Source organism: Arachis ipaensis, chromosome B3 (genome assembly GCF_059453495.1).
Source record: "Arachis ipaensis isolate K30076 ecotype BB chromosome B3, ASM5945349v1, whole genome shotgun sequence".
Taxonomy (NCBI): domain Eukaryota; kingdom Viridiplantae; phylum Streptophyta; class Magnoliopsida; order Fabales; family Fabaceae; genus Arachis; species Arachis ipaensis.
In genome coordinates this window covers 34,667,925-34,680,659 of record NC_142438.1, presented here as the reverse complement: position 1 = coordinate 34,680,659, position 12,735 = coordinate 34,667,925, and the positions used below count along the sequence as shown (strand labels likewise).

The window sequence follows — 12,735 nt, the reverse complement described above, 5'->3', positions numbered from 1 at the left end:
ATACAAAATAAAAAATTTGTGCCTTTAAAAAACAAATATTTCTTCAAAAAGTTTTAGTAAATTATACCTTAATACCTTATCATGTTAGCAAATAAATTAGAACTGATATGTGTGCAGTTTAATTAGTATAATCTCACTTAACATATCCTATCAACAAATTTTAATATCACCAACAAAAATTAATATAAATATTTTTTCAAAAATAAATTTGATCATTTACTGACACTTCTACCATTATTCACTCGTTTACCGGTACTATATGCATGATGCGTTAACGAGGAATATAATAATGGCACCTAAGTCAGTAAATAGTAGTAATTTAATTTGGCGCTTTTATTTTCCATATACAAGTAACTGTATCGCACGTTATAACCTAAAAACTTAAGAGGAATAAATTAAATCAGGGGAGTGCTAGGAACAATAAAAATTTTGAACAATATGAATAATTACTAATTAAATGAAAATATATTACACTCTAATTTAATGCTACTAATTAAATTTACTCTTTTAACCCTATTAATTCACATTATTTACACATTATTCAAAAATTTTGTTGGTTACCTATACTTTTCCGTTAAATAATTAGCAAGTAAGATTTTGTTATTTTGAAAACGCAGTTACCTATATGTGAAGGGGGAGCAAGGAGCAGCATTGCCGGGCATGCATATATCACAACTCACAAGTCACAAGAGCCAAATAACAATTCAATTTTGGGAAATTGTTGCTACAGAATCATTAAATTGACGTCGTGACGTATTACTTACAATTCTTAAACTCAAACTTTTACGCAAATAATAATATTTGTATTTTGCTTTTTTTTTTCCCAAAAAAAAAAAGATAAGGTATTAAAAGGGTGATCATAAGTTTTGAGGATTGTAAAGGTAAGAACAAATATAATGTCAGAAACAAGGAGTAATGCACTGATGCACAAGCATGTAAGCTGACATGTGTGTCAACCTTTCAGTTCATCAGTTCCTCAACTCGACCACGTCCTTATTGTTTTTTTTTTACCCTAATAATTTTAATGTTTCTTTAATTTTTTTTCCCTTCAAACGGATTAGCTTTCTTTTGGGAAATATATGTTGAATTCATAAAAAATAAATGCAATAAATTAATACGAGAATAATGTATTATAAACATATAAAATAAAAAATATTTCTATCATATATATAAAATACATATGTATTTATATTGATCGATTTACGTAAGAGTAAGATTCGTTGTGTTTCATGTCTCCAAAAATCAAACATACCTTAAAATATCCTATTAATAATCGAGAAAATTAAATGAAAGCCATATGTATCAACAGTAGTGTAACATAATTAACAATTTATCTTGTATATCAGTATATGTAACATGGTATCAAATAAATATGTTCTATCAATAAGGGTTATATGATATGAATACATATAGAAACTAAAAAGTAAAAACTTTTGAAGATGTTTTAACATAAATTAAAGAGTATTTCTTTGAGAAGATGACACTCCCTTCTTCTATGATATGTCTTAATAACAATTTTTTTCATCTAATTATAAAATGTATACTTTTCTCTCCTACAAGATTAAAATAACATACATTTTATTCTATTTAACTAAAGTATCCTTCAATAATCATTATAGTTATATATAAAGATTTGTAATAATTATTTGGTTGATTTAAATAATAATAATATAATTATTATTAATAACAAAATATATAAAAAATGTTAAATAAATACTTTATAATATGTTAACATACATATTTTATATTTAATTTAAATTTTTATATATTTGATGATTAGTGATAAAAATATTTAAAATAAATAAATTGTATTACAACAATAATACATATATGTTTTATATTATTATTATTATTATTATTATTATTAAATCAAGTAAATAATTATCATTAATATAATTATTATTGAAAAATATTTAGGTTAAATAAATTAAAATGTATTTATGTTAATCTTATAAAATAGAAGATGTAAATTTTATAAATAAAAAAAGAATATATACTATTTAAACATCTGATAATAGAGAGGAGGTAATTTTGTATTGTGAAGGATGGCGGAGAAGATATTAATGTAGATGGGGGAGGGAATGGGGAATAGTATTAGCATGAGGAAAGAAACACAATAAAGAGAAATAGTGGTGGTGGACCCAGAAGAGAGACACAGAAGATGTTGTTGTGAGGGGCAACTAAGAAATTGTGGTCTATTTATACATGGGCAGGTCTCTGCTTGGGTTGCATTGCCACTGAGAGTCACACCCACTGTGGCTCTGATTTGCAATTGAAAATACAAAAAACAGAGTGCTCTTTACGAGAGTATCTCTGCAGAATACACCGTACCATGCCACATTAACACAAGTTGCATTGGATCTTCATAGCTAGGTGCAGCACAGAATGGAGAGTACTAAAACAGAGCACGATTACCACTACAGCTTCATTGAGGACAAAGAAAACACCTCATCATCATGCTTCTCAGAAATCATGGAAGAACTCAAATCCCTCCTTCTCTTGGCCTTCCCCATCGCACTCACAGCCCTCATTTTCTACTCCCGCTCCATCGTCTCCATGCTCTTCCTCGGCCACCTCGGAGACCTCCAGCTCGCAGCAGGCTCCCTCGCCATCGCTCTCGCCAACATCACCGGCTACTCCGTCCTCTCCGGCCTCGCCCTCGGCATGGAGCCACTCTGTTCCCAGGCCTTCGGGGCCAACCGCCCAAAGCTACTCTCCCTCACACTCCACCGCTGCATCATCTTCCTCCTCCTCTCCTCCTTACCAATCTCCCTCCTCTGGCTCAATATCTCCGCCATCCTCCGCTCCCTCCACCAGCACCCTGACATCGCCACCCTGGCACGCACCTACCTCCTCTTCTCCCTCCCTGACCTCGTAACAAACTCATTCCTCCACCCAATCCGCATTTACCTTCGCGCGCAGGGCATCACCCACCCTCTCACCCAAGCCTCCCTCGCTGGCACCCTCCTCCACCTCCCCTTCAACTATATCCTCGTCACGCGCCTCCGCTTCGGCGTCGCGGGTGTTGCTGCTGCCTCCGCCGCCTCCAACCTCTCCATCCTCCTCTCCCTCGTCGGACGCGTCTGGCTCTCCGGCCTCCACCGCCCCACGTGGTCCCCGCCCACCCGCGACTGCCTCGCCGGCTGGAAGCCCCTCCTCCGTCTCGCCGCTCCTAGCTGCCTCTCCGTTTGCCTCGAGTGGTGGTGGTACGAGATAATGATCGTCCTCTGCGGGCTCCTCATGGACCCCACCGCAACCGTCGCTTCCATGGGTGTGCTCATCCAAACCACTTCCTTCATCTACGTGTTCCCTTCCTCCTTAGGGTTCGCTGTCTCCACTCGGGTGGGAAACGAGCTCGGCGCCAACCGCCCATTCAGAGCTAAGCTCTCTGCCGTGGTTTCCGTTTTCCTCTCTGCCATGATGGGCTTCTCGGCCATGGTTTTTGCCACCGCGATGAGGCACATATGGGGGAGGATGTTTACCACTGACGAGGATATCCTGCGGCTGACGTCGGCGGCGCTGCCAATTCTCGGGCTGTGCGAGATTGGGAACTGCCCGCAGACGGTGGGATGCGGGGTGGTGAGGGGGACGGCACGGCCCAGCATGGCGGCTAACGTCAACTTGAGCGCATTTTATTTGGTGGGGATGCCTGTGGCGGTTGGGCTTGGGTTCTGGCTGGATGTTGGGTTTCGCGGGCTTTGGCTGGGCCTGCTGTCGGCTCAGGTCTGTTGCGCGGGGCTGATGCTGTATGTGATTGGGACTACTGAATGGGAATACGAAGCCCAGCGGGCCCAGCTGCTGACGTTGGCAGATGACGTGGAGGGGGATGATTCCGGCGTTGATGACGATGGCCGGAAAGTTTCATTGACTGGCGTGGCCACCGTAACTCCATCGCCGTGTTGATCATCTTTTCACGAAATGAAATCAGCCTTAATGAATGATGCTGCTTGATGGTGACGCTGTAATATCTGATTTTGTTTTGTAATTTTTCCGATAGGGAGACAGAGTGAATTTACAAGTTATTATTAATTACTATTTCTTTCATCTTTCTCTCTCTCTCACTCCTTTTTCTTCTGAACCAAGAGCATATCATATGGGACCTGGACATACAATATAACCTATAGCAAGAGTGAATAATTAACAGATGATTATGTCGTTTTCGACATAAATTCCGAGATAAGGGAAAAATACATAAATAGCAGCACAGAAATGTCTTCGCCAAAACAAGCTAGTGATGTGGATGCTGCAACTTGGAGAAGTAAGTTGTTTACCATCCTTTTAACATTTTCAAAGTCTATTTTAACCTTTCTAGACCACAATCAATGATTCAGGTTTACATTGTTATTAAGCCCAAACCCTAATATTTCTTGAGTGACATCTCTAATTTGAGTGTCAGAATTCTTGAAGTACAAATTCCATTCTTCATATTGTTATTAGTCTATAAAAACGAAAAATTTATATTTCTGCTCAAAGATTGAAAGATCAAGTAACTACAAAAACTAAAGAGATAGAAAACCTAGCAAGAAAACTCAAACAATGATGACGATGAAAGTGTGTGCAATTTATTTAAGATTGGCTAGTACGTGAAAAAAAATATAATTTTTAATCCTTATGGAAATCTTATTGGTGGTACACTGATAAATTATTTTTTCCATAAAATACTGAAAAGAGATTGAATATTATTCTTTTAATTTAACTAAAATTTTGTCCATTAACAATAAAACAGAAGATAAAAAAATGAATAGAAAAAAACTCGAGCGATAGTAATGCATAAATGAATAATTAGACGTATAAAACTTTTCTTTTTGTGACTTAGCTTTGAAAGGAAAAGATTATTTCTAAACAAAACGTGTGGTATACAACTCAAAATATAAATGGAGAATATGAAATGGAACTAAAAGAATGGAAACAAATGATTTGATTCAATTTCCCAACAAAAGATAGACCAAAATTTGAAATTGAATAGAATCATAGAATGTAGCCAAATAATCAAAGTTAGGCTCAAACTATTTTGATAGGGCAGGAGGGTATCACATTATAAATTAAGTCCATTGTATCACGAATAGAATATAAGGATAAAAATGTTGAACATGTTAAAGTAGTACTTATTGCATTGTGAGGGTGATAGATGCTTTGACATGTCCTTGAGGGACAAAAATAAGAGAGAGCATAGACTATGCTGTATGCGTGGTCCTCTCTTATGGTCAAGATAATTAGAGGCGACACATGGTTCTTGGTTATATTAACGGGTCAAAGTCAAACCCTCAAATAAACATGTTAACTAAGAGAGAAATTAATAAAGGCATACATATACATGACATCGCTGCATGCTACTGTGACTAATCTGCATTTTCCTTTTTGAACAAGAATTGCATCCTGCCGAATTCCACTTACATGATCTTTAGAAAGTATATAATAAAATAATATTATATATTGTTGGTGGATGGAGGAAATTAAAATGGTTGGGGAATTTGGGAAAGAAAAGATAATGAAGGGGAGGAAGGAAACAGAGAGTATAAGGTGAAAAAGGAGGTTTGGTCAGAGCTGAGAAAAGAAGGGAACAAGGGAAACGGCAGACACAGAGCGATGAGCGCACGAGTGAGTGGCCACTATGACTACTGTGGAGTGCGGACTGACCCCGTTCGTTATTCTTTTTTTCCCCACATGCATACACCGTACAACCCATCCATGCCCATCACACATCGCTTTCTGTAACTAGAATCTCCCATTTATTTCTGCACCTCCCATGTGATGTGAGAACCTTAGTGGACCTCTCGGTACCAATCCGTACCTACTTATTAGTTTACCCCTCTCATCTTCGGATCCATGCCTTCTTTCTTTTCCTCAATTCTTCCTGTCAAACTCATTATATGGTAACTGGTAGCAATTTGTTCTATTCATAGATTCATTCCTGCTTCTATTACCCATAGGTGTGCGTGTGTGGTGGAAGGAATTATAAATAATTCCTGAAAAAATTTTAAGATGGGAATATTATATTCTCATCTTTGGTTCAAAGTTTGAAAAATTATTTTTAAGTAAATTTGATTTTAAAGAATCAAAATACCATCATTTCAATTTTTACTTTATCTTTAGATATCTTTAATTCCCATGGGAATAGAATCTTTATAACAATGTATGTAATACTTGAACCACAAATACCCATAATATATACATAGAAAAATATAAACTAATCCAATTCACAAACATAGCATTCGCATTTATAATTCCATCGGCGCGCTCCATTCTTTGACCTCGACAATTAGGGATCACAATGAGTATCTCTTGGGTGAGAGATCTAATCCATTTCTGTTTAAAAATGTTGGGTTTGTTATAAAATGGTCATTATTGTGGTTGTCATATTATGGAAGATGGAGCCTTATCATATATAATAGAATATTGGAAATTTTTATACATAGTGGATGATGAAATATTATCAATTAATAAGTAATGAGTTTTTTTTATGTATTTTTACTAATTAGTAAGTAGGTTAGATAAATAATATTTTATTATATATTATTTAATTCAAAATATTTATCTATAAATAGGTTTTAAAGAAAAATTTTTAACACGTATCAAATTTACATTATTCTAGCTCTTGTATAATATTTGTGTAATAGAAAATTTATTTTCACAAATTATTAATAAGTGTTATATTGTAAAGATATCATCAAGGTATAATTCTTTTATATTTTTATATATAAATCTCTACTCTTATTTATCTACTTATATCATATTTTTACAATACGTTATCAACACGAAGGTTTGTAAGATAAAAAAATTTAATCATGTCAAATCTTTTTTGTTTGAAAGTTATACCATTTTATATTCTGAAAAAAATATTCATCATGGATTGTAGATACTAAAATCTACTTTATTCAATGGGTCTTGGTAATGCCATTAAGGCAAACAATAATACAACGCTAAAGAATCGCGCTATTGCAATGATTTTCGTTCGTTATTATCTTGACTGTTAGAAAGGGTAAGAGAGAGCAGTAGAGAAAAGATTTGTGTATATTTAAGTTATATAGAATGATACAATATAAAAGAGTATTTATAGGTATTAAGAGAATCGAAATAATAAAGACGTAATATTCTATAATAAATATTTAGATATATTAAATAATTCTAATAAATGCTAATTGATCCTAATATATTTTGACATTGACAAATGATTGAAAAATTGAATATCTTACTAAAACTATGGAAGAGCCTAAAAAAATATATTATCACCATGATTCTTTTAAATGCCCAATATGAGTGGTTATATTTGTGATTACAGAATTTTAAATCTATCGCTGAATATAATTTCACAATGTTCAAAATAACCTTAAAATTAAAATTGTGTGAAAAATATTACTAATAAATATATGTTAGAGAAAATATTTTCTACCTTTTATGACTCGAATATGTTCCTACAGCAGTAATATCGAGAGAAAAAATTTATAAAATATTCTGAATTAATTGCATATATCTTCTTGTGGCAGAACAGAATAACAAATTGCTCACGAAAAATCATGAATCTCGCCCTTCTAGCTCTGCTCCGTTCTCTGAGGTGAATGTGAGACATTGTAATCCAAAAAATGATAAAGGTCACTATTTCAGTAACAAATATGACAAAAGAAAAAAAAAATATTCTTCAATAATAAAAGATCCTACAAAAAGTAAGATAATAAAAAAAATGGACACAATAAAAATATAGAGAGCAAATGTCATCATTGTGGTGGTAAATCCTACAAAAAGTAAGATAATAAAAAAAATGGACACAATAAAAATATAGAGAGCAAATGTCATCATTGTGGTGGTAAAGGTCATTGATCGCATTACTTATGGTTCACCAAAGCACTTTGTTAAACTTTACCAAATATCTTTAAAAGAGAATGAGAAAAAGATAAAAACTAATTTTATCTCAAAAGTTACTCCTATTGCAACTCATCAAGATGTGCCTAATTTTTTTAGAAATGCAAAAAAAAAAAAAATATTGATCATATGATGATCAATAATAAAAATGTTAAATATTTTTTTTTCACGTTTTTGTTTGATTTTTGATATATCAATGTAGGTATAATTTTACTTATTTATATTTAAATGTATTTATTTTTAAATTTTTTCTTCTATGTAAGTTTCAAATAATTAATAAATAAATTTGTACCATTATAATATGTGTACAATAAATAAAATAGCTATGCAAGTAAGAATATGATTTAGCACATTACATATGCATTAACAAAATAATTGAATTATGAATTTCATAAGAAAATTAATTTTAAAGATAAATTATATATTGAATTGTATTTTTACATGTTTATTCTTTTTTGTGAAAAAAATGATGAAGATACAAAGAAAAGACATTTGTCAGTGATAGTGCAAGTACATATATTATTCTTAAAAGTAAAATTTATTTTACCAATCTTATACATAAAAAGGCAAGTGTTGCTACTATTATTAATATAAGTAAAATGATTAATGGCTTTGGAAGAGTTGTTATTTTATTTTCTAGAGGAACAAATTAAATCGCATTATAAATAATGCGTTATTATCTATAAAGTCTCAAAAAAATTTGTTGCGTTATAAAGATATCCGTAAGAATAGATATCATATTGAGATAATAAATGAGAATAATAAAGAGTCTTTATATATTATAAGTTGTGATTGAAATAAAAAAAGTTATATTAGAAAAATTGTTTATACTTTTTTCTTATATATTTTATATTTATATTAGTGCAATTGAATTACATGTTATAGTAAACCAGAAATTTATTAGCCTAAATGAATTCATCATTTGGCATGATCAATTAGATCATTCTATAATAACAATGATGCGAAAGATTATTGAAAACTCACAAAGACATTTATTGAACAACCATAAGATTCTTCAATTCACCGAGTTATGTTGTGCTTCATATTTTCAGGAAAAACTGATTATAAGACTATCAGCAGCAAATATTAGATTTGAATCTCCTGAATTTCTTGAGTGGATTCAAGGTGATATAGGTTTCCCAATTCATCCTTTATTAGATCTTTTAGATACTTTATGGTCCTAATAGATGCATATTTAAGATGGTCTCATGTGTGCTTATTATCATCTCACAACTTGGCGTTTGCAAAACTACTTGTGCAAATTATAAAATTAAAGGCACGATTTTCAGAAAATTCAATCAAAACAATTCACTTTGATAATGTTGGTGAATTTACTTCCAAATCCTATGATGCTTATTATATGACTACTGGTATTAGTGCTGAACATCCAATAGCTTGTTCATAAATAAAATGAACTAGCAGAATTACTTATTAAACACCTCCAATTGATTGCTAGACCCTTACTTATGAGAACGAATCTCTCAATCACCTTAAGATATTTTATTAGCTTATCTGCATATCATAAGTTAAATATGTATCTAATAGATGTGATCACAGTCTATCTATATGGGTCATTAGATTATGATATTTATATGAGAGTTCCTAAAAGACTAAAGATATCAATCATCTAATTAAAGAGAATTTTTTAGGATGATATATTCAGTTAGATTACAAAGATCTTTATATAGTTTAGAACAACTTGGATAGATGTAGTACAACTATCTTATAGAGTTTTTGATGAAAAAAGAATTAAAAAATGATGATATTTGTCCATGTATTTATATAAGAAAATATGTATATGGATTCATTATAATTGCTGTGTATGTTGATGATTTAAATATTATTGATTCTCCTAACGAGATCCTAATAATCATAAATGCTCTGAAAAAAAGAGCTTGAGATGATAGATTTTAAAAAAAAGGTTTTGTCTTGACCTTCAAATTGAGTATGTAACAAAAGGGGTATTTATTCATCAAAAGACTTACACAAAAAATATTTAAAAAGATTTTATATGAACGAATCACATTCAGTAAGAATCCAATGATCATTAGATCACTAGATGTGAAGAAGGATCCATTCCGACTAAAAGAAGAAAATGAAAAAACACTTGGTCTTGAGTTATCATATCTTAGTATCACAGGGGCATTAATGTATCTTGCTAATAATATACGCCCCAAGATAGCATTTGCTGTAAATTTATTAGCGAGATACATTTCCTCTTTAACTAGAAGACATTGTAATGAAATAAAAAATATGTTTCAATATCTTCGTAGAACGACTGATATGGGATTATTTTATCCTTGTGGATCCAAGTCACAATTAGTTGGCTATGTAGATATAAATTATTTATCTGATCCCTATAAAGGTAAATTCTAAACTGGATGCTTGTTTACATTTAATGACACAACTATATCATAGAGATCTACGAAACAAATTATAGTTGCAACATCTTTCAATTATGCTAAAATACTTACAATACATGAGGCAAGTCGTGAATACATTTAACTCAGGAGTTTGATTAGATATTGTTCTTGCCTGTAGAATAGGTCGACTTCTAATGACGGATGACTGCTGAACTATATCCTCGGAGGCTGATCGTCCAAACCTTTGAGTCCGAGCTTCTCCTTCTGATGCGATGTGAGAATATGATCGTCTGAAAAAGGGGGGAGGGGGGGAAGTGTACCTGCAAAGGCACTCCGAAACTTAAGTCAGTATATTGTGTATTCTAAATCTACTGAAGAAGATACTTTACCTTGCTTTTGTATGGTGAGCTTCTCGTCAGTTACGATTCGAGCATTTACGTTGGCTCGGAGGGGATTGAACGTATATGATCGTTGTGCCGTTTGGGTATCGGTTATGATAAGAAAATAAACGGAACCAAGTTATAGCTCATAAAAGCCGAGCTATAACGAGTGATGCTGAGTTATAGCTCGTATTGATGATGGTCATAGAGTTATAGCTCGTATTGATGATGACCATATCACAGCCCCCAAGCTTAGCCTGAGGAGAGTTTTTTAATGAAGCAGGTTGAGCTTCTTGATGAGTTATAACTCGGTTTAAATAGGTAACCACGGTGAGCTCCCAGTTCAACGTACTTCATTAAAAAGAAAATTTTATTGTTGAATGTGGGAGGTCGTGTCCGCTTTTAGTGGGGAGAGAGAAAGTTTCATTGGAGCATTTAAAGCTTGTTATGTTTCCAAAGCAACTTTACCGTTTGATTTGATAGAGTAACAGTTACTTGTGTGTGTGGTTAAGTTACTGGTGTGGCTACCAAGTTGTTTATGACTGACCCTTGGTTTCTGCTACTTGGAAAATCAGAATGAGTAAAAGAGGTATGCATGCCATTTCTCTCATTTTTATTTTTCTCTGCGTCTTCTTCCTTTCGTTTTTCTGTTTTGTGTTCTGATGGGGTTTGAGAAGGAGAAGAAGGATAAGATAGACTGGTCCTACGACTGGGTCAGTGAGGATGTGAGATCGCGAGTTTCTTTATTCTGTGATAAAGCTGCTGTGAAGGAAGTGAGTGCAGCGAAGGTTGTAAGGGCTGGTTGCCAAGTTCAGGTTGAGTTATTGCCATGTAGTGTTGATGATAGGGTTCACCATCGTGGGCAGGGGTTCAAATTTTTTTATATGCATAGTTGTGTCTTAGAAGAGTTGAGAGTAAGGCTGCCTTTTACAGAGTTTGAATGCCAAGTTTTGAAACATTTAAACTATGCTGCTTCTCAGCTTCATCTGAACGGGTGGGCGTTCCTCCATTCCTTTGAGATTCTGATAGAATTTCTTGAAGAGAAGCCATCAGTGGATCTGTTTTTTTCTTTATTCCAAGCAAAGGGGGTGTGGAAGGGAGGCTGGATAAATTTGAATAGCACCCTTGGGTTTGGTATATTCAAGCTGTATAAATCATCTTTTAAGGATTTTAAGGAGATGTTCCTTAAGGTTAGGAGTTAGGAAAAGGACTTCCCTTTTTATACTGATGAGAATTTGGGCGAGAGGTTTCCATTGTGGTAGTGCTCGGAAACTCAAAATATACTCGGTTCCAAGGTCATATCTCTGACGAATATTTGTTTGATTGAGTTCTTGGTTGAAAATATTGATCGTACAGAGCTGATATCTATGTATGAGTTACTCAAGTGGGAAGAAAATAAGGATGCTGTGTTGGAGTATTTGGGTGAGTTTGGGGTTTTATGTGATGTATATATTATTCTTCTATGGATGTGTAACATATGGTGTGTTTTTGCAGGTAGTAAATATCCTGGAGTTTCAGCTGCATCCCTGAGGTGCCGATTTAAAAATAAAAATCTTGAGAAGGAAGTGTCATCATCTAACCGAGAAAAAGGGGCTGTGGCTGGAGAAGTTACGCAGCCCCCTCGTGTTCGGACAAAAGTGGTTTTGAAGAAGAGGAAGTCGGACGTGGTGGACTTATAAGAAGATTCTGGTGTGAAAGAGCAGGGGGTTCCTTTGGAAGAAATTCGGGCTTTTATGATTAATCATGGAAAGCTTCATGAGATATCTGATCAGAGTGATGGTTTATCAGTATGGGGGAGGGATTATCCTTATATGGTTGTGGCAGATGAGTATTGCCAATCCTCGGCCGATGTGTCTCTGGCTAATGAGGTTAGGGAAACGGCCATCGGGTAGTATATGCAGGTAATTATCTGGCCTTGTTTATATTATGATTTTATTGGGGCAGTGATTTTTAACTTTTTGTGATGGTGTGTTGTAGGTTGTTGGCCTGAGGCTAGCAAGTTTGGGTCGTAGCCAGGAGTTGAAACATAAGGAGGTGACAGTTGAAAAGGAGAAAAACTCACTGATAAAAGAAGAGTTAAGTAAGAGTAAAGGTATGGTTGTTGAGCTGGAGATTAAATTGGCTGATGTTGAAAA

General features: G+C 33.9%; 1 protein-coding gene across 1 annotated transcript; it reads left to right on the top strand.

Moving 5' to 3' along the window:
• Positions 1–2,088: 2,088 nt before the first annotated feature.
• On the top strand, positions 2,089–4,044 carry ADS1 (MATE efflux family protein). Its single transcript, XM_016333262.3, has one exon. It carries the CDS (start codon positions 2,386–2,388, stop codon positions 3,901–3,903), a length of 1,518 nt encoding a protein of 505 aa, XP_016188748.1. The 5' UTR covers positions 2,089–2,385; the 3' UTR covers positions 3,904–4,044.
• Positions 4,045–12,735: the final 8,691 nt, after the last annotated feature.